This window comes from Betta splendens, chromosome 11, assembly GCF_900634795.4.
Source record: "Betta splendens chromosome 11, fBetSpl5.4, whole genome shotgun sequence".
Lineage (NCBI taxonomy): Eukaryota > Metazoa > Chordata > Actinopteri > Anabantiformes > Osphronemidae > Betta > Betta splendens.
Genome location: NC_040891.2, coordinates 15,220,748 through 15,243,455, shown reverse-complemented (window position 1 = coordinate 15,243,455; position 22,708 = coordinate 15,220,748). Strand labels below are relative to the sequence as shown.

Here is a 22,708-nt window from a genome sequence, read left to right as displayed (position 1 = left end):
AGCGGCCGCCTGCCAGATTCAAAGCGCTGTCAGTCCTGAGTTAAGACGCTTTATTTCCTGGTGTTTGTTTTTCACCTCCCTCCTGATCTATTTTTATTCCCATATTTAATCAGCAGAGTAAACAGGAGCGGGGCTCGTCTTCACTGTGGGCGCCGGGAGGAGCAGCGGGTTGAGGTTCGGCTTCATGAGCCGCTCTGATTCCACTCACAGTCAGAGAAATACAACGTTACGTTGTTGTTTTCATTTCCCACCAAGTCAGAGCTGCACTGATTATCACTGGTCCCAGTCTGAGGCTCTTTGTCGTTTCCCGTCTGTGGCCTCGGTGGAAAACAAGCTTCTTCTCACACATCAGCCCAGAAAACACAGATCCCTGTCATTGGTTTGATCCCTAGTTTACAAAGCAAATCTATGAAGTGCTAGTTTATTTTTACAGTCACAGCGTGAACCGGAGCCTGGTGACAGGAAACAAACAGCCGCTTCAGGTTCCAGGAAGCGTTGTGTGCTGCTCTGAGGTCAGCGCCGCTGGTCCGATGACGACGCCTTGGTTTTCGCTGAGGAGTTGGGTCTTAGAACAGTTCTAATGATGCTTTGGTGGATGCTTGAACAGAGAGACGGACCTGAACTCAAACTGCTTTGGTTTTGCTCCAGTAGAAGCTTTTATCGGCATCTGCACTCGGACTCACTGCTTCTGCTCTGGGCTCTGACTCCGCGGCTCTGTCTGGATGTGTGTTCAGAACGAGGTCTCGTCTTCTTGTTTGCGCTGTGAGATCCCTCATTTATGTGGAATATGGATATTTGCTGCACTTTGTCAAGGTCAGAATATCTAATGTTAACAATGAACGTCTGGCTGCACCAACTGTCTACCTGTCATCTACCTGAGAACACGTAGATGGTCCAGAACCAGAGCTGGACCTACAGTAACTATGAAGGTGAAAATGGAGCAGAGCAGCAGACACATTCACAGACGCTCATTTGAGTGAATGAATGTGGAATCGTTAACAGCCTGAGTGCAGCAAACCTAGAGCGCAGCTCCTGTCCTCACCTCAGATTCTAGTGAGCACACACTGCATGACGTCCTGCAGCGGAGAGGTGTGATGTGAGGACGGGAGTCGGGTCTGGGAGGAACCTCACAGTAAAAGTCCTTTCACTTGCAGTAAAATCCTGACTTAAGGCCTGGAGTCAGAGATTCACTGTGTCACAGAAGCCTGAAGCAGCTTTTAGCACCTTTAGTCTTCATTCATTTATTCACAGCTGCTTGTTGAATAAGGACAAATATTATTAGTGTGTCACTGAATTTAATAATCTTTAAACCACTCAATAAGTGTCTGTTCACTTTTAATGGCCGTCTAGAAAAGAGCCTGTTATGATCTGGTTTAATCTGCACAGCTGCCGTGTCTGTGCTTCACTGCTGCCGTTTCCTGTGTCTGGTTCAGGTCACGGACCAGTTACTGGTCCCAGTTTGACTGGTGACCGACTGGAGAAGCGTCGAGCAGAAGCGGCTGCACAGAAGCGCCTTTACCTCCAGGAAGCGCTGAGTCAGAATGCGTGACGTCAGGAGGAGGAGCAGGTTTCTGCACTGAGAGCAGTGGAGGACGTACTGATACGAGCAGCTTCACGCTCTCTGCTAACGGCGGGTTCATGCTCATCATCTGGTGTCATCGCGCTGTGTCGCCTCCTCTTCATCCTCCATCAGAACGCCTGGATCCACACATTAAGACATATTATCTGAGCAGAAGCCAAGGAGCAGCTCACTGTACATGCTCCGCTTTAACAGCAGTGAATCCTGATCCGACAGCTTGGCTTCGAGGTGCGAACGGCGTGAGAGACAAAGCATGCGGGAAATCAAAGCGCGGCTCATTAACATCCGCCCGTTCAGGGTTAGTGATGGGAGCTGCTGTTTAGAGGGAAGCACAGAGATGCTCCAGGCTCCTAAAGCTGTGATGAGCCTCAAAACAGCATCAGTATTTATGAGCCTTTATCTGATGCAGCCATGCACCAGAACCCTGTAGGACCCAATAAAGGTAGGACGTCGGACCGAAGCGAACAGGCAGAACCTCACTGGTCCAATAAACCCACACATGAAGAACCACCTGCTCAGGTTCCAGACTCCCCAGAGCAGCTGATCCCCTTTAATGTTTAGGACTCTGGCTGTTGAAGTCCTTTATCCCTTTTTTATTGTTCTACATAACGAATAAACACTCGCTGCAGACGCATAATCCCAGACTCTCAGATGCAACAGACTCATAAGCTGCAGACAACAGTCAGATTTCCTTCCTGGCGAATAGTTGAGACGTCGCTGATTCGTCTGTGAGGATTCAAACCGAAGCACAGACCAACTGTCTTGTTTTGACTGAAGTTCGGCCCCAGAGCCCACGAGAGGCCGAGCGTCGGAACCCGCGTGAAGGCAAACACGGCGCTTCAGCCGTGACTGGTTGAGCAAATAATGAACTGTTAAATCCGTACACACAGCTGCATTTTTACCCTGACAAACAGCAGCCATGTGAAACGCTGACAGAGTGAATGGGATCTTAATCTTCTGGCTCAACAGCATTTAAATCACCTGAACTTTACAGAAGCCTGAACCCAAACGTCCCAACGACGCCAGAACAACAGCTGGTGTTTTATTTCATTACTCGCGGTTCATCCACTGCAGGCGTTTGCTTCGTGTGCAGTTTGAGGGTTTGAGGAGACCTCAGGTGTGAACTGTCCACAGTGATGGAGCCCTCACACAGTAACAGCTGCTCGTCTCCGGCCAAAGTCAAGCTTTTTAACAGATCTTCAGTGGATAATGTGCTGCCTTTTTTCCAGAGCCGGAATGGAAATAAAGCTTTTACTGTTGGTTTTACTGCGAACGCTGCAGATCCACGGTCACATATTGATCATTTGTAAATTTATTTTCTAGCTGCGGCTGATACAGATGTGACCTATGAGGTAACCGTGGCGACGGCGCCGCCGATCGGAGGTCAGAGTCCAGCTCCACCTGGTGCTGGGACGTGGGTGATTGCGTCTAACGCCCGCGTGACAGCGCTCGGCTGAAGGACCGTCACCGCTTCAGCCTCCTAACAATCAAACACCATTAATCCCAAAAGAATTAGCTCTGTTACAGGAGAACAAACAGGGTTTCACTCACCGAGGAACGCAGACGGTGAAACGGTGCCATTGCTGCGGGAAACCATGACGCTGATGCCGGTCTCCACAAACGGGACGGAGAACTCCACGACCTCTGACCTCTCCTCATTGATGGTGAGGGAGCCGATGGCCATGTCAGCTCTGTTGGACACCACCTGGAATAAATCAGAGGGAAGATTAGAGAACGTTGAGCTCTGCTGGAGAATGTGCGGTTTGTGAATGCGTCCTGGCTCCTCTTCTGACGGAGGCTGGTCAGAGGGTGAGGAGGGTGAGGAGGGGAGGGGGGGAGGAGGGGAGGAGGAACAGAGGCTACCTGCTGCAGCTAAGGGGCTGTGGAGGTGATGGGAGCCGTTCATTAGTCCCGGCCCCAGACTAAAGGCTCCGCTGCTCCTCAGCAGACGCCTCCTCCTTGGAGGAGAACACGTTGAGCCGTTGTTTGGCTGCTAGTCTGCGCTTGGCATCAATCAGCTGTCAGTCAAACAGCAGTGCTCACCGGATGATTCCACCTGGAACCTCATAAAACGCTGTCAGGCTTTTCCCATGATGTGGACTGACTCAGTCTCACGGGCCTCAGCTTTAGCAGCCTCGTCCCTCAAACATCTAAGCAATGTTCTAATAAAGAGCCAACGCAGCGTGAGAGCAGGTCGAGTGGAATCAGCTGTGTTCTTCACCTGCAGCACTGGGAGTCTTAAGAACCTCAAAGAACCGGACCCCCACGTCTCACGAGGCCCAGCTATGAAGCCTCCAAACGACAGCAGGTGACGGCCGATTCTCTCTCCTCCAGTATTTATCACAAACAAACCATCTGAAACACACAAACGAAGCTGCCAGACTCTCGCAGACCTGAGCTTCTGCTCTAAAAACTCATCATGGGGATGATTCACGACTCCTAAAAGCTGCTTTTTGCTGCTGTTTCTAATCACTTTGTATCATAATTACAGTAATACAATTAAATGCAACCAAATGCTCGTGGTGACGGATATTCCAGCTCAAGGGAGCTTCGGATCTCCGCACGCAGCATCCATATTGGTGTGATAATGGACACCTCATGATGCAGTGCAGTGAATGGGAATTAATGGAGACGCTTCCTGAAACGAGTGCTCAGCCGAGCGTCTCTGGAGAAGAGCAGGGGGAAATTGTTGAACTTAAAATCGATGGTGTGTCTGTGAAGGCTCGGAGACGCTTTAAATGTGAATCTGTGTGATGACACTGCTCATACTGTGTGATTACATCGCTCTCCGCCTGCAGAGCTCAATCAATCAAGCCCTGATAATTATTCCACCTCATTCAACTGCTGAAGGTGTGTCTGAAAAGTCTGTCTGCGCCACCTGCGACGTGTTCGGGGAGAAGCTTCACAGACGCACGCAGCCGGTTCCTGTCACGGCACGAATCGAACAGCTCCGTCAGGACGCGACAGGTTTGATGTGACCAGAAAACACAACAGTAAAAGTAAAAGTCTGGTTTGGACGAAGGCCTCTTCTGCAAACAAAGACAGAACGACAACGACGGAGACAGCGTGAACAGAGGTCAGGTCCCAAACAGGGGGACGGAACCGCCGTGTTCCAACAGTCAGTCACTTCCTCCACTGGAGCTACGACGCTTCACCAGCTTCATCCATGCGCTTCCAGACCGGAAGCAGCGAGCCTCTGCCAACACAGACGCACTCAGCCTCCCTCCACAGCTCCTCCTGCGCCTCCTTTCTGGTCCAGTTCCCCCTCGCTGGGTCGCGTTTCAAGGGACTTGAAGCAGGATGAGAAGAATTTCACGGCAGCCCGCGAATCAAAGCCTCTTTTTGTAAACACAACAAAAGAAACTAAGCAGGAAACGCACCGAATAAATGAAGAATTCAAAATACAACAGCAACTCAGAGAGGAGTCATGCTATGTTTGTGCTGAACTTTGGAATAAGCTCCCAGAGGAAACGCCAGCTGCAGGATGCCGACTGTGGATGCAGACTGTGGTTGTGGATGCAGACTGTGGATGCAGACTGTGGATGCAGACTGTGAATGCACACTGTGGGTGTGGATGCAGACTGTGGATGTGGCTGCAGACTGTGGATGCAGACTGTGGGTGTGGATGCAGACTATGGATGCAGACTGTGAATGCAGACTGTGGGTGTGGATGCAGACTGTGGATGCAGACTGTGGATGCAGACTGTGGATGCAGACTGTGGATGCAGACTGTAGGTGTGGATGCAGACTGTGGCTGTGGATGCAGACTGTGGATGCAGACTGTGAATGCAGACTGTGGGTGTGGATGCAGACTGTGGATGTGGCTGCAGACTGTGGATGCAGACTGTGGGTGTGGATGCAGACTGTGGATGCAGACTGTGGCTGTGGATGCAGACTGTGGATGCAGACTGTGGGTGTGGATGCAGACTGTGGCTGCAGACTGTGGATGCAGACTGTGGATGCAGACTGTAGGTGTGGATGCAGACTGTGGATGCAAACTGGGGGTGTGGATGCAGACTGTGGCTGCAGACTGTGGGTGTGGATGCAGACTGTGGCTGCAGACTGTGGGTGTGGATGCAGACTGTGGCTGCAGACTGTGGATGCAGACTGTAGGTGTGGATGCAGACTGTGGCTGTGGATGCAGACTGTGGATGCAGACTGTGGTTGTGGATGCAGACTGTGGATGCAGACTGTGAATGCAGACTGTGGGTGTGGATGCAGACTGTGGATGTGGCTGCAGACTGTGGATGCAGACTGTGGGTGTGGATGCAGACTGTGGATGCAGACTGTGGCTGTGGATGCAGACTGTGGATGCAGACTGTGGGTGTGGATGCAGACTGTGGCTGCAGACTGTGGATGCAGACTGTGGATGCAGACTGTAGGTGTGGATGCAGACTGTGGATGCAGACTGTGGGTGTGGATGCAGACTGTGGCTGCAGACTGTGGATGCAGACTGTGGATGCGGACTGTGGATGCGGACTGTGGATGCAGACTGTGGCTGCGGTTGCGGTGCTGACCCTCACCTCCCCCACCATGCCGTTCCACTCCCCATCGATGTTCTTGCCGTGCCTCCCGTTGGTCACCAGGTAAAGGTCGTAGGTGAAGCCCACGATCTTGGCCAGACGCTTCAACACGTCGATGCAGAAGCCTTTGCAGCAGTGCTTCATGGGAACGGCGCCCTCCACCACTAGACTGCAAGGACAGAGGAGACGGTCAACATGGGAACAAGTCTTTCACCGAGGACACTTTGAGCTGCAGGAGCCTGAACAATGAGCTACAGGGCAGAGCTGGAGGCGAGCAGCGAGGAAGCTATGAATTATGGGTGAGGGAGGACGAGTGGATCGATACTGACAGTTTGAGTTGTGTTTGAAGAGTGGACGCCCGACAGGTCAGACAGCTCAGGAGGGGAAGCGGTGCATTATTAAAACAGCATTAAACTCCCTTTTTGACTTCTCGGATTCTGTCTGGAAGGAACAAAACTCCGCCGATGCCTCCGGACGCAGCGGACGCTTCACCCTGAGAGCAGCGTGAGCCGGTCGCACACACGGCCGCCGGTCAAGTGGCTGCGGCGCCTCTATCAGCTCTTCATTTCATGGTCACTCTGACACTTAGCAGCGGCAGCTTGCTGCTCTGTTGCCTAGCAACACAACTTGCACATTTAGCAAATTGATTTTACTCGCTGCCAGCGTAAGGTCAAAGTTATGAGGGTGAGATGAAGCCGGAGACGCATTCATGTAAAAGAACTGATTCCTAAAAATCAACACGTGATGGAAATGAAACAGAAAAGAAGCTGTGTGAGTGGAGAATATAAGGTTGAACCACCTCCAGCAGCAGGACGGAGCTACAGATGCTGCACCAGCAGTTACTGAAGGTTCCATCCATCATTGTGCTGGTTGGTGCTCGAACTCCAAAACATCCAGGTAATAAGGACTAAAAGCCCTGAACGCATTCACATGATAATGTGCAGCAGGGAGGTTAATTATCCTTTAAAAGCTCTAAAGGTGGGCTCTGCCTGCTGCAGCATCCATTTGTGTAGAAAGCCCCGAACGGCCTCGTCCTCCTGCAGTGAATGAGTCAGGGCTCGTCCTAAATCCAAGCTCACAGACTCACAGGTAGTAAAGTTCTGCCTTTACTCAACCTGGACAGAACCATGACCTCCAGTAGGACACGCCGATCACAAATCAGAAAATCTAGAAACGCAGTGTGACGATCAGCAGAGTTCACTGTAAAGAAGCTCATCGCACACGGACCGAGGCTTCGCTGGAGCTGGACCCGGACCCGGACCCGGACCCGTCCTGTGGCTCAGCTCCACCCAGTCTGCCTTTCTTATTTAGACCTGGAGCTTCACTTTAAACCTCCTGCTGTGGATTCACAGTCTGGCTTTGTTTTGAATCAAGCTCGGACGCGGTGCTTTGTGCTAATGCTCCTCCAGATGCTTCCTCCTCCCTCAGCTTCTTTGGGGACCTCATTTTGTCATGTTTTAATCTGTCCATCGGAGGAAGACAGATTTTCCCTCCTACACAGACATTTCAATTTCACAAAGGGTGACTGTGGATGCAGGACGGCCTCTATCTGAAACCTCCCCTTTCCACTCAGGTTTATAGTCTGATAAGGACTGAGTGGAGACGCCAGCAGGCTGACGAGGCGACTCCTCCACGGGCTCAAAGTCTCTGCTTTGGACCATAAGGAATTGCAGGTCACCTGCTCCTGCCACTGTTTGAGAGTCAAACTAATGAACCCAGTGTGAACGGACACTTCATTAGCGCTTCCATGAATAAAGAGCAACGCCACAGCAGCAGTGGCTCCGGCTCTGGTTACTGACCTGGAGTTGATGGGCATGCGGCACGGCACCGAGTCCCGGATGCAGGAGCTGGTGCCGGGGTCGGCGGGCTCCACGATCACGAAGGGCCTCTCCTCCAGCGTGACCACGCGCAGGTGCTGCGAGTCGTCCAGCGGCTTCAGGAAGGAGCCGTAGCGCGACCAGGGGTGGTACCGCAGGCGCAGGTGTCCGTTCTCCCACCAGCCGACCTGTGGAGCACAGCAGCGACCGGGTTGAAAGCAACAAAGCGGAGTCGGCTCCAGACGGGACAATGGAGGCAACAGGTGAACAGGTGGTAAACAGCTGCCCCGTTTTATGGGCATTCACACAAGCAGCGAACAAAAAGGAAATGCCCACATTCGATTACATCATGATTATTCATTCTGGCTACTTCAGCACATTAACACAAGGAGCAGCGAGCGTTAATGGAGAAACATGCAGCACCTGCAGCTTTACAGCGTCTCATTCTACCCGCTGCATCAATAAAACACATCATTATGGAGCCGCATGATGATCTGCACCGTTCGTCCTCCACTTCGCTGCACTAACTGAAGCAAACACAGCACGCGGGCGTTCGGATCAGGGGACGGGTCCCCGGGGTCCGGGCCCGGCGGGCTCGGACGGATCAGGGCCGGAACACCGTGGTCCTCGTTGCCATGGAGCTCAGACAGGCCTTCAGGTTTGATGCACACAGCAGCAACATTAAATCCAAGTCAGGAAACGCTGGCAGGTTCTGGAAGGCCCGGTTCTACCAAGCGCAATCGACGGCCTTGCAGAAAACTGCAGCACTTTCTCCTTCAGCCGTAAAGAAACAGAAAAGAGTAATAATCACATCTGGTCTCCAGACGTGGCGTCTGCATTACTGTCGATAAACTCAATAGTTGAGAGAGCAGCGCTGGGACCAATCAATGGTCCAATATCAACACTGGAATATTTGGACCTGAGGAGCTCAGCGTTTGCAGCCGGAGCCTGAACCTTCTGAAGCGTCGATGATGTAATCAGCCTCATTCAGTGGATCATTGACATCGATTAGCTCAGACCAACCAACGTCTGCTTCACACTGACAAAGAGGCTCGATGTGATTTTCTTTATATCTCCTCAGTTCATTACAAACAAAGCGCAGCTTCTGCAGCGAAGCCAGGACTCATCACTGAGCAGCAGAGGCCGTTTCCATGTGAGACCCAACACGTGATCTCCTCTGGTGAACCCGCGCTGAAGCACGGCCATTCACGCCATGGAAGCAGCTGATTCATCGCCTTCGTCGTTCGCCTGCTGTCGCCTCCCAACCTTCAGCGTGGAGCACAAAGCGCCAAAGCTTTTCTAATCTATTTTCCAGGTTTATTTCCGTTTCTTCTCCACCGTGTGGACTCCGTGTCCTTCTCAGGGAATCATTAATTTCGGGTCAGACCTGCTCTGTCCGGCCTTCTGTTTAGTTTTCCAGCCGTGTCGCTCATGCACAGAGGAGTCAAGGCTCTTTTAGTACCGGCACAACTAATATTCGACCTTGTTGTTTGCCTGAATACTAAGAAGCTACAGCTCCACTCCAATTGTGAAAATGTCAGGGGAGAGGAGGTGGTGGCTGCAGCCGAGGGGAAGCGGCTCACTTGGAGGAATTACTTTGGACTGGCAGCCATTTTACAGACAGCGGAGCATCAGTGTGCTCCTTCAGCCATTCGCCTCCCGCCAGCGGAGAGTTCATTTCATGCACTAACGTATGCTCGTAAATGGTAGTAAACAAGTCAACGAGCTGCACAAACCGTTGTTCCTACAGGGAACGTGTGCATCCACTGCACCAGAGCAAATGAGCAGCCTCCAAACTGCTCTATTGCACAGATGAAACCCTCTCGTCCTATAGAACCTGGCACCGCTGAGATGTGAGAAGAGGTTTAGCACACAGAGATAAAGAGCTCCTGCTCAGCATCACCTCTGAGGCCTTGGGTCACAGGAGGCCGGGAGCCTGATCGGGCCGGGCCGGGCCGGGTCTCGGTACCGGCAGCTCGGCTGTTTAAGCTGACTGGACGCATGCAGCCTGTGTGGCCCAGCGTTTTGCTTTGTCTCCTTCAGGCTGCAGCGCCTCAAAGAACAAACATATGTAGGAGGACTTGCTGTGGCGTTGCATCACATAACACCTCACTTCATCATCAACGGAGGCTCAGGCGCAGAACAGCGACAGGAGTCAACCAGAACAAAGGCTCGCTTCCAGTGCAAACACTCCCTTTGTGAAGGAAGGGAATTAATTCCAGCACGTCCTACTTACGGCGCGTTTATCACACTAAATGTGCATCCTATGGGCTGCACTGCTTCATCCATTCCTGTGCATCACAACACAAAGAAACCGGCTGAGTGTCGACACCTGCAGGTTCCAGGACAGCGAGTCGGGATCCACTGGGTCGAAGCGGACGAACGCGCCTGTAGTAGCTTTAATGAAAACTAACTAACGGCCTCCGAGCCTGGACCGGTTACTGCTCCTAGCACAGACTCCAGCCTGGACCTCCCAGAACCGCTCTGGCCCAGATCGTAAATGCATGGGCGCCGTCAGTAGAACAACGTGGCTGCATTTGTCCAGGACATTTCATGAATCCTTCCCCGGTCTTGTTAACGCTGACCTTTGACCCCATCAGCTTGTGTCATTTTGCTGCCGTTTCAGTCGCCTGATCCAATTCACTGCTTCAGTATCAGCGCTCAGACTCACTTCAGCCTAGTGGATATTGACCCGCTCCTAATGTTTGCACGGTGTATTTGTTAACGCTGCTCCTGCTGAAACACGAAAGTGTTACCAGGTTAAATGTGTTTATCGGAGCAAGAACAAATATTTATCTCTGTGTAAATTCCTCGGTCTGACTCCGGATGAATTAATTCCCAGATCTGTCTCGGAGCTGTACAATCGGCTTTTGTTCCGGTTCCCTGAGGCTGCTGTGCTCTGCAAATCTGCCCATTGATTCGGTTCCGCAGAGGTTAATTGAGCAAGTACACACCTGGGAAACAGATGTTCAGACAATACCATTAAAATAAGGCTCTGGGGTCTTTATCACCTATTCTTCACATTAACTCTTTCAGCTCCAGTAACCTCAGTACAGAGACTGACAGCGTCCTCTGGTAATGTCACCATCATTATTATTATGATAATTATGACAAACACGGCAAAAAAACACAAAGACTATATAATTCAATATACATAGTAGGAGGGTGGGGTGTTGGTACAGTATATGTCAAAGATATATAATAAAAATGGTTTGACTGCTTTAGTATTTTTTATGTAGTGCCAGATACGCCCACTGGAGACGTTCGTGGCCAAAAATGCCCCATAGACTTTAATGTAAACCACGTTTATATATAAAACTATAAAAACCATGCATTCTGGGATGTCAGCATTTTTAATGGAAGAAAAGTAATGATACTGAGTGGATTCCACCAGATTCAGCCTCTTTCTTATTCTGGGCTGATCCGTGAATTTCTTGTATTTTTTTTCCCAGTTATATTATGAAGGTGTGTGACTACCAGGGGTGTGTGTGAGTGCATGTGAAGGTGTGTGTGTGTGTGTGTGTGTGTGTGCGTGTGTGTGTGTGTGTGTGTGTGTGCATGTGTGTGTGTGTGTGTGTGTGCGTGTGTGTGCGTGCGTGCTTGTGAGAGAGAGAGAGGGACTGTGTATGAAGCAGGCACTGATCATTTCAGGGCCCAGAAAAAGGTCATACTTTGTGTGATGTCTGAAGGTTTATGTTGCTTCTTTCAACAGGGGCTCGAGTAAATAATTGGGCTCATGACTTTGTTGCACACAAAAACAACTGTCAGTGTGTCTATTCACCTGACTGCCAATGATAAACAGGCAGCTCGGCCGAGGGGTCATTTCATTAGTGAGCAGAGGCATTTTACTGCAGAAGAGGCTTTAGAACATGCACACACGCCGTCTCATGTCATGAATGTTTGTTCAAACACGAACGTTCAAATTCACACGTTGCATATTCAAACCCTGGGTGCTTCGGTTCCATAAATGTCCAAATTTCATAGGCTCTCTGTTGTTAAAGGTACAAAGATGTTGCAGAGCAAATGTTCTCAAAATATTTAACCAAACAAAATATGTGTTCCCTGGTAAAAAAAACTCCATGCATTAGCGTACAACAGAAAAGAGTCTGACTCTGATGGAATTCAGTCAAAATGTCAAATATCACTACTTTTACTCAACAAAGTCAAGAGACCATTTATTTACTCAAGCACCTCTTGAAAGACTCAACGTCCCTAAACCTTCAGACATCAGACAAAACATGACCTTTACTGGGCCCTGACATGATCAGTGCCTGCTTATTGATTCACACACACACACACACACACACACACACACACACACACACACACACACACACACACACGCAGGCACGCACGCACGCACGCACGCACGCACGCGCGCGCACGCACGCACGCACGCACGCACGCACACACACACACGCACACACACACACGAACACACACACACGCACACACGCACACACACACACACACACACACACACACACACACACACAGGAAAACAAAGGAACCAAAATGTTTAAATGTTTGGTAGTTTTGGGAAGGTCTGAAGTTGTTACAAAATTTACAAAGAAAAAAGAAAAAAACTAAAGGTTGTATGATGATTGTATGATGATTTTATAGTAGTTTTTATGTGCGTGGCCAAAAAGGCAACCAGTGAATTAAAAACGTCTAACTTCTGTATTAGTGACAACAGAAGTCACAAGACAATGGATTTCAACAATTCAACTAAAAATCACGACAGCAGCTGTAAAATGATTAGAAAAAGAAACACCTAAATAATCATCCAGTCTTTTGATTAGCCGAATGCTCGGTTCCTGAAGGTTTTCTCCAGCTCAGATTCTAGCCCAGGTTAAGGTTGAGAACCCGTAGCGTGAAAACACTATCGAATGCTCCCTGAACCACTCTACAGTTTGAGCCGAATGCTCGCTGGCACTGTCATCTTGGAATACATGCATTGGAAAAGGGCAGAAAAATCTTATTATGCTTCCCGAGGGTGAAGTAGTCTCCAGTCTGCAATAGTGTGGGTCGATGCTCCTGTGCAAGGTTAACTACCGTCAGGAGAAACACAAGCTGGATGCGAGCAACTCAAAAGAAAGACACAGCCAAGATTTTCAACATGAATAAAAACAGCCGGCGCTGAAAATACGGGCTCGTGTTCAGCAAGCAGATGATAAGAGACAGCCTTTTTATTTCCCATCAACACATTTATCAGATTTTAGGCCGAGTATCAGTAACTGTTTTATTCTCAGTATTGCTGCTCTGAGCGATTTGATCTTCCCCAAAACAAGATTGGAGTGAATTTCAGAGCGGATCACGCATGGCATTAAAACCAGCCTGTTCAGAGCAGCGTCTTCCAGATGCAAATGCTCAGTGGGAGGTTGGAATGGTACAAGTGCAACGGGAGGAACATTATGCTGCAGCACACACTTAATGTGTGTTAATATTAATGCTGAACCCGGATGGCTCCCACTAAGGTCAAAGGTCAAGATGAATTTAAAGAAAAGGAAGCTCTCCGTCTGAGATCAGATGGAGAGCTTCAACAACAAGCTCATTCAGTGTTGATACAAATCATTTTTGTTTTATCACTGATCAAAACTGCCTCATGCCATAAATACCTGGCAAATCTGTGCCTCTTGAAAATATCACAGCAAAAATAACCCGATAAAGATCAGAGAATCTCTACGCATCAGCCCAGTCTGTGCTGCATTTCATTGGATAGAACTGAAGTGGAGCGATGACCTCTGGGGCGCCACACAACAGCTCTGAACCTTTCAGGAGGAATCCACAAAGATCTGGCATTTTTGGGTGAACAGGCTGAACCTCAGGACTAAGAGCTGGATGTCGCTGTGGTCTGAGCTACAGTAGCTCTCACCAACACGGCTGCCAGAGCAGGAAGACAGGGGATGCAGATGAGCCTGCTCCCATCACGAGGCCGCCACGCTACAACGTTAGCTCGTAGCATGTTAGCTCATAGCACGTCAGCTCATAGCACGTCAGCTCGTAGCACGTTAGCTCATAGCACATCAGCTCATAGCACGTTAGCTCGTAGCACGTCAGCTCGTAGCATGTTAGCTCATAGCACGTCAGCTCGTAGCACGTTAGCTCGTAGCACGTCAGCTCGTAGCACATTAACTCATAGCATGTTAGCTCAAAGCATGTTAGCTCGTAGCACGTTAGCTCATAGCACGTCAGCTCGTAGCACGTTAGCTCGTAGCACGTCAGCTCGTAGCACATTAACTCATAGCATGTTAGCTCAAAGCATGTTAGCTCGTAGCACGTTAGCGTGTAGCACGTCAGCTCGTAGCACGTTAGCTTGTACCATGTTAGCTCATACCACGTCAGCTCATAGCATGTTAGCTCGTAGCACGTCAGCTCATAGCATGTTAGCTCGTAGCACGTTAGCTCGTAGCACGTCAACTCGTAGTACGTTAGCTCGTACCACGTTAGCTCATACCACGTCAGCTCATAGCATGTTAGCTCGTAGCACGTTAGCTCGTAGCACGTCAGCTCGTAGTACGTTAGCTCGTACCACGTTAGCTCATACCACATGTTAGCTTGTAGCATGTTAGCTCGTAGCAAGGCCTCTCACCTCCTCCCAGCCTCTTCCGTTGGTGTAGGAGATGACGTCCAGCAGAGGGTTGGACAGGTAGCCGTCGTTGTTGAAGGAATAGTCTCGTCCACCAATGGAAATGTTGGTGAAGTACCTGCAAGAAAGAGAGCAAAATGAGCCTCGAACACAGAAGCTGATTGAAGGAGAAAACTAGTTTGCATCAGCTGATTTACATCCATCAACAGACGGCTGCTGGAGTCTGGAGTCCACGACGGTGGAAAGCATCGATCACGTGACAAGGTAGCGCTCTGTTTTCATTTAAAATGTTGTCTGTGTCATGAAGGTCTGTGGGCTGAACCGGCACCACCCAACCCGCCCTGTGCTGTGGAGGACCCGCTCCTCGTCAGAGCCTCCCGGCGTCGCCATTATGCTCTGACTGCGGTGGAGACACGCAGCTCGTCTGGAGAAACTGTCTCATGAGTGAACTGATTTCCACGATACTTGCCTGCACTGACTTATTGGAACGCAGTCACACAGCACAAAAAATATAAGAAACAGCTCCCAACTTGAGACTCAGATGTGAACAGAAAATGAAAGAGGAAAATAAAAGCAGTGGAGCCGGAGCTGAGACCTTCGCTGTGGGAATCCAGCATCAGGGATCCTGCTCTAAACAAAACCCATTTCTGTTGATAGCGGAGGAAATGGCATCGCTGAGGTGGGAGAAACAAAGAGCCATGAGGAGGCGATGGAGGGAGGACGCCTCAGAACGCGCTCGCTAACCCCCCCCCCGGCACTGACAGCACAAACACTCTGAACAGCAGAGACGCTGACGGAGCAGAGAGCTTTACCTTTGATGTGCGTTAATCAAACTCCTGCCTTAAAAGCTTCTCAAAAAGGCCCTCAGAGTGTTGTAATAAAGCCTCAGCAGCAGAAAGAGTTCAGCTCTGCTCCGTATCAACACACAAAACACCTGGAAACAGAAGGACGCGCACAGTCAGAGTAAGAACGGGCAAATGTGTGATTATGACCTTATTATCATCCACAGCAGAAAAGAAACAACATCCAGGACCCATGCTTTAAAACTAAAACATGTCTCTGTTGGTAGAAATAATGACTTTTACTGTGAACAAGGAACGATTCCTAACGTTTACAAGCTTCATCAAACCCGAGGTCCTCAGACAAAAAGCCTCTATTAACTGTCACAAGATGGACGTTCAGAGCTCAGCGGCTCCATTTCACTCCGGTCAAAGACACAGCCTCCCTCCAGGCACAGACAGAGCTGAAGGTATGTGATAATAAGCAGCAGCAATCAGGACGGCGTGCGCACATCCCCGCTCCGCTCGCTTCTGAGAGCGTGACAGCTTATCCCCGTGTTGTCAGCTCAGGCTTAAAGCAGCTTCTCACAAGGACAAAAAGTTCAAGAAAACGCGAGCTTCAGCCGCTGAAACGCCACCGTCGTGACTCACCAGTGCCTTGTTTCCAGCCAAGCGCTGTTCGTAATGGAAGCCTCCAAACGAGCGGTCCAGGTTCCAGGTCCTGTTAGCATTAGCATAATCAGCACAGAGGCCTGCTGAGCGTCCACTGAGCTGCACATGAAGCCTCGTGCTCCTGATGTGCTGGTGACCTTTAACCTGCTGCCGGTCAAACCGGCTCCCGAGGCCTCAAGTCTTTCTGTTTCAGTTTCCCCCAGAGACATTACGTGGCCGGAGGCTCCATCCTCCGCTCACCTCCGCTTCCTGGTGGATGTTACAGCGAGCAGCAGGAGCTGAAGAAGCATCGTCACGGCTAATTTACTGTCTGAGGGCTTTTATAGAAAAAGCTACTTTTTGTCACACTGCTGTCTTTTACAGTTATTTTCCAGGAAGCTACTGAATGACGAGCTTCTCTTTCTTCTCCATCTGTCCAAACCTTCATTCATGCACCACAACAAGCTTTTCACAGGCGTTTGAGGCTACTGTAACGAGGGACGAGTTGGACGTGAGCTGCTCTGTGAACCTCCACGCTCCGCATTAAAGCAGGAGGTGCTAATGTACCAAGCCTACATTTAAACCTGGAGACCTGCAAAGGGCCGCAATTTACATTTCTACGTGTGTCTGATGGAAATTCTGCAGCGAAAACAGATGAATGTAAATTCATGCAGAAGAGCAAAATAAAGAAAGTCTGTGGAAGAGAGAGAGAGCGAGAGAGAGCGAGCGAGGCGCGTGGAGCGCTAATGGTTTACACTCAGCTCTAATAGGCGAAGAAGAGCCTTCCTGCCGGTCGGAGGGTGATATTCCATCAGTGGACACATTTACGCTCTTGGCTGCAACAGGAAAGCTTTCTGTGTCACCATGACAACTTCTTCAAAAGTATAGAGAGAGAGCGATGGGGAGTTAAAGAGAAAGGAATGAAAAGACCGAATATAAGAAAGGGGAGAGAGACGTGGACGAGCCGGCCTCCATGATCAAGGGCCATTTCATGCTTCATGTAATGGAAGTCTAGGATTTGTCAGCGTTTATTCTCCATCTCTCTTCATCTTCACATCCTCTTATCTGTCACTCTCAATTTTGTTGCAGGAACGCTGACGTTATATTAAAGCTGAATTATACATTATAACGTTCTGTATGTTCTCAGGACGAAAGAGAACATAGAATGAATAAATAATCACAAGATGACCAACGGCAGCGAATCCTGAGGAGGGTGTGTGTGTGTGTGTGTGTGTGTGTGTGTGTGTGTGTGTGTGTGTGTGTGTGTGTGTGTGAGTGGGGGGGGGGGTTCGACGTGGCCGAAGACCTCGCTGCAGTAAAAGACACTGACGTATGTACCAGTCTGTCCACGCTTCCACCTGAACTCTGATACTCTGATACACTGCAGACCATTGACTCCAGTTTACCCAGTTCTTCCTGCCAATATTTCTCAGGAGGACGATCCGTTACGAAGGATGAAATAATAAATGAAGGCGCTGCATCAAACAGTCAATGAGGTCATCATCAGCTTCCTTTGAACCTCTCACGTTTCCTATTGACTCTGATGATTCGTGGCTCAGAGCCCTCGTGGGTCTCGATCCGGTCCTGTGGAACCAGCACCAGCTGAGCTGCCTGCGATCGACGACTGAACAACAATGCGTGGTCTCACACACATGAACACACAGGGACCACGCATGCAGCGCCTGCACGCTGGCAAGGACACGAGCTGAGCAAAGGCTGTGACCATGGACACCAGGAGGCGGCCGGTGTGACTCACAGTGAGCCAGAAGCTGGTGTGCGACTGAGCTGGACTCCAACCGGCCTCTTGAATATTCATGAATCACTACCACATTCATTGTGAGACATTTAAAGATGGCGCGAAGAGGCGTGAGTCAGGCAGCGAAGGAGAGCGTCTTCACACACACGCACGCACGCACGCACGCACAAACACACACACACACACACACACACACACAAAAACATGAACGCACGCACGCACGCACACACACACACACACACACACACACACACACACACACACACACACACACACACACACACACACACACAAACATGAACGCACGCACGCACACACACACACCCACACACCACACACACACACACACACACACACAAAAACATGAACGAACGCACGCACGCACACACACACACACACACACACACACACACACACACACACACACACACACACACACACACACACACACACACTCATTTCATTACTGTACTGCCTTTAAACGCACCTAATGATTGAAACTCACAGCCAGCGCTTCAAAGTCTTTGCTCGAAGCTGTGATCGATTGTGAACACTTCAGTGAAATCGCTGTCGTCCAACACATTTCAAATGTTTGAATTGAAACTTGGACATATTGACTGAAGCCTCATGAAAAAGCATGAAGGCGTTTCCTCTCACTGATTGCTTCAAATTAGATCAGATCCTTCAGATGATGAAACGGTGGTCAGAAGAAACAGGCAGGAATGTCTCTGCTTTCATTTTCATAGGAAGCAAGGATTTTCTCTATCTTCATCATTAACTCATTAATTCCCAGTCAAGTGTGTGACCTCTGACCCCAGTTTCACACGGACTCGGTCTGGATCACGGCACTGAGCAGCGTCACTGAACGTCAGGCTCAGGACGTTTTCTTCCTGTTGTTCCCGTAGGAGCGTTTTGGGACTGTCTGAGTCCTGAGACCTCACAGTTGGTTTCCTGCATGTCCCCTGAAATTAAATCTATACCAAATAAATATGATCGGGGACGCGTGGCCAGAATGTCTCTGTTTTCAAAGAGGAACTAGAGCCCAGAAATGGATGCAAGAAAAAAGAGAGGTTGAATGAGAGGAACAAGCCCTCGGTCTCTGCTCTGCAGCCGAATAATTATTTCATGCTTTACACTTGAGAAGACACGAGGAATAAGAAAAACATAAATAAAAGATGCCGCTGACAAATAAGTAATAATTTATCTGTCCGGAGCTTTGATTCCTGTAGCACGGGCGAAACTCTTTGGCTTTTTTCAAAGGGATGAAAACCGGCAGGTCTGGTACATTTCTAATCTCAGCGTCCATTCTTCTCGTCCCATCACCTCTGAACCCTGACATCCACTAATTTCCCTTCTCCATTTCTCCCTAATCCGTCTCCATCTCTGCTCTGACGTCCCTCCTCCTCCCCAGCTTTCATTTCATCTCTCTACCAGCGGGTTGTCATGGTAATGGGCACAGCTTGGCATTACATGTGTTTTTGTTAACAGCGTACATGACTGCAGCTTAGTACTAAACACAAGACACGAGTAAAGGCAGGAGAAAATACCAGAGCTATAGATAGAGACGAGAAGAAGGAAGGAGCCTCAAAAGGTGAGAAAAGCAAATTAGACGCCTTTACAGGCATCCGTGTAATGAATGTAAAAGATCAAATCACAGCCCAGAGTCTTAAAGTGTCAAAGTTAATATTGAGAGACTGTATTCTGAAAATATAGTGAAGACTTGGTAATAAGTCAAAATGTCAAATGAAAACTGTGGAAATATCAGCTAATTAGTGGTCGTTTGCATAGTTGTGTAATAAAGTGAGGAAAAAATCTGAGATGATAATGAAAAAAAGGAGCAAAACTGAGGGGAAAGAGAAGGATGAGAGCAAGACATGAGAGAGGAGGAGGAAAGTGAGGGGAGGAGGACAGAAGAGGACGGAGGGGAAGGACAGAAGACGCCGAGGGCGACAGGACGAGGAACGAACAAGAGGCAGAGAGAGAGACGAGGAAGCGAGAAGCGATGGGAGACAATTAAAGCCAAAAGGAGGAGAGGAAGAACGTCCGACATCAAACATCCAGCTCCGTTTGCATGTTCATGAGGGGACGTGACAGCGTCACTGATGATGCCCGACGCCATAGGCTGCTGGACGCGCTGGCCCCGCCCACCGCGGGAGCCCACCCTCAACAAATGACCTCCAACCTGACTGTCTGGAGGAGGAGGCTGCTCCTCCGTCCTCCACGAGGAGGTCCTCAACCCCTCCCTCTCCTCCACACAGGCTCCTTCCATGCGTAAAGCTGCGTATCAGCATATTTATGTGTTGGGCGAACACGCGCCTCTTTCATCTCCTCCCTCTCTCCCTCTCTCTCTCTCCCCCCCTCCTTCCTTCCCCCTCCTGCCAGTGAGCCTCTCGCCTCTGAATCCAATTATCCAATTTACATGCAAAACGATGCCTCTGATGCCTTTGTGACCGCGACCATCGGAGGAGCGGAGACGGGAGACAGAGACGGGCACAGGTGGTTGGAAGGAGTAATGGGGGGGGGGGGGGGGGCTGTGTTTGTTGTTTAAACGGGACAGATGAGACGAGGCAGAGGGAGAAATTGATGGAAAACGTTTTTTAGATGAGCAGGATGGGAGCGCGTGAACGGACTGGAGTGAAATGTGAGCTTTTGTGCGTGGACGCGGAGCGGAGCCGCCTCCCTTTGTATTTGTTAACAGACGATCTGGACGTACTCATGTAAATAACCTTTTGAATCCATTGAATGGAAACCTGGCGCTCGGCTTCTGCCTCGGCTGCGAGCGATGACCCGACGGTTCGACGCCTGTTTTATGTTATGATCCGTGTCGTTAAACGTAAATGAAGTCCTTCACAGTTCACGGAAGCGCCTCATACTGTGACTGGTCCACGCGGACGAGGGCCGTGAGACGCTGCAGAGAGGAGGCTTCTCCTCACGGCGCCACCGGTCAGATCTCCACCCGCTGAGGATCTGCCTCCCACTGCCTCACGGCCTCCTCATAAATTATCCTGATTGTTGGGGACACGAGTCATGTAATTTTAACTCAGCTCGCAGGGACGCAGCCCATGCATGTTTAAGAAAGAGGCCGAACATGACGGGTCAGCGCTGACAGGAGGGGGGGGGGGGGGGCAGAGGCGTCATGGCCGCCAGCGCAGGCTATTCCTGGGCCTCCATCAGCTCGGGTGTCGCCCGTCAGAACAACCTCACGCCAACACTCTCAGGTGAGAACGGCTCCAGACGGCGGCGGCTCGTCACCTGCGCCATCGGCAGCGCGTTTGTCCACAGCTAACGCTCCACAGGCGCTCAGGGGCGGCGCCGTTCAGCAGCACGAACAGAACCCGGGCCGGACCTGAACCTGCACGAGCACATGTGGTGAATCATTAACACAAGGTCTGAGGTTTAACGTCTCCTTCAGGTTTACACCTTCTGCTGTTTCCTGTTAGAGCTGTGGGTTCAAGTGTTGCATCAATTATTCATTCAGCAGTGAAAGCGAGTCGGCTGCACGGAGCACAGAACTGGGAGCAAAGTGAATTATTTAGTCCCGGCTGACATGAACCCTGTACAGACGCACGGGGTCCACGTCACAGCTTCATCAGAACAGGTGAGAGGGGCAGGAGGCGTGAGGGGCAGGAGGTGTGAGGGGCAGGAGGTGTAAGAAGCAGGAGGTGTGAGGGGCAGGAGGTGTGAGGGGCAGGAGGTGTAAGAAGCAGGAGGTGTGAGGGGCAGGAGGTAGAGGGGCAGGAGGGACAGTAGAGGGGCAGGAGGTGCGAGGGGCAGGAGGTGCGAGGGGCAGGAGGTAGAGGGGCAGGAGGTGTAAGAAGCAGGAGGTGTGAGAAGCAGGAGGTGTGAGAAGCAGGAGGTGTGAGGGGCAGGAGGTAGAGGGGCAGGAGGTGTAAGAAGCAGGAGGTGTGAGGGGCAGGAGGTAGAGGGGCAGGAGGGACAGTAGAGGGGCAGGAGGTAGAGGGGCAGGAGGAAGAGGGGCAGGAGGGACAGTAGAGGGGCAGGAGGGAAAGTAGAGGGGCAGGAGGTGAGAGGGGCAGGAGGTGTGGGGGCAGGAGGTGTGAGGGGCAGGAGGTGAGAGGGGCAGGAGGTGTGGGGGCAGGAGGTGTGAGGGGCAGGAGGTGTGAGGGGCAGGAGGTAGAGGGGCAGGAGGTAGAGGGGCAGGAGGTAGAGGGGCAGGAGGTGTAAGAAGCAGGAGGTGTGAGGGGCAGGAGGTAGAGGGGCAGGAGGGACAGTAGAGGGGCAGGAGGTAGAGGGGCAGGAGGTGTGAGGGGCAGGAGGGACAGTAGAGGGCAGGAGGTGTAAGAAGCAGGAGGTGTGAGGGGCAGGAGGGACAGTAGAGGGGCAGGAGGTAGAGGGGCAGGAGGAAGAGGGGCAGGAGGAAGAGGGGCAGGAGGTGTGAGGGGCAGTGGCACTCACTCCTTCTCCCCCCTCGCTCCTTCTCCCACCGTCGCCCCCCCTCACCTTCTCCGACCTTGTGCATTATTGCATTAAGTCCTTTCCTCACCCACAGATAAACAGTATTCTAATTAGGGATCCTGTCGTCCTACATTCTGCACGCACGTCTATATTTGAGCTGTTGACGACATGAAAAAGTACAAACAAAAGGGAAAATCTGCGTCTTTTTTCTGATTCAGGCCGCTCGTCCTCTGTCTGCGCATCCTCACAGCAAAAGCATGTGAGCAGCTGCTTGTTCAGAGCATCTGACTGTTTACGGCCCCATTTTAACTCCACATCTGCTTCAGCTGCAGCAGACGAGTTCATTCATTCAAACCACTGTGAGACACTCATTTTGTGGATCAAACCTCCTGTTCTTTGGCCTCTTTCACCACTTTACACAGATCACACGTGTCTAAGAGCAGCAACTAACAACTGCTGCATAAACAGTGATTTCCAGTTGAGGAACTAAGAAGGTCCCAAAGTAAAGAAGGTGACATGTGAACAAAGCGTCAGCTCGATTCTATTCTAGCAACACTTCCGTCAGAGCGGAGCAGCTTGTGTCACTGCTCGTGTCCCC

At 50.5% G+C, this 22,708-nt stretch overlaps 1 protein-coding gene across 8 annotated transcripts in view; it reads right to left on the bottom strand.

The window, feature by feature from the left end:
* Window positions 1–22,708, bottom strand: part of grin2da (glutamate receptor, ionotropic, N-methyl D-aspartate 2D, a) — an 85,897-nt gene that overhangs the window by 21,260 nt on the left and 41,929 nt on the right. For all 8 annotated transcript variants that reach the window (XR_003787600.3, XR_003787602.3, XR_008696127.1 and 5 more), the window contains 4 exons: window positions 14,512–14,626; window positions 7,902–8,107; window positions 6,103–6,271; window positions 3,131–3,284 (listed from right to left, as the gene is read on the bottom strand). Coding sequence is in view for 5 of the 8 variants with exons in the window: in XM_029167700.3 (XP_029023533.1) it covers window positions 3,131–3,284; window positions 6,103–6,271; window positions 7,902–8,107; window positions 14,512–14,626 (644 nt within the window). In the remaining 3 variants the exon portion in view is untranslated. The remainder of the gene's footprint in view (window positions 1–3,130; window positions 3,285–6,102; window positions 6,272–7,901; window positions 8,108–14,511; window positions 14,627–22,708) is intronic.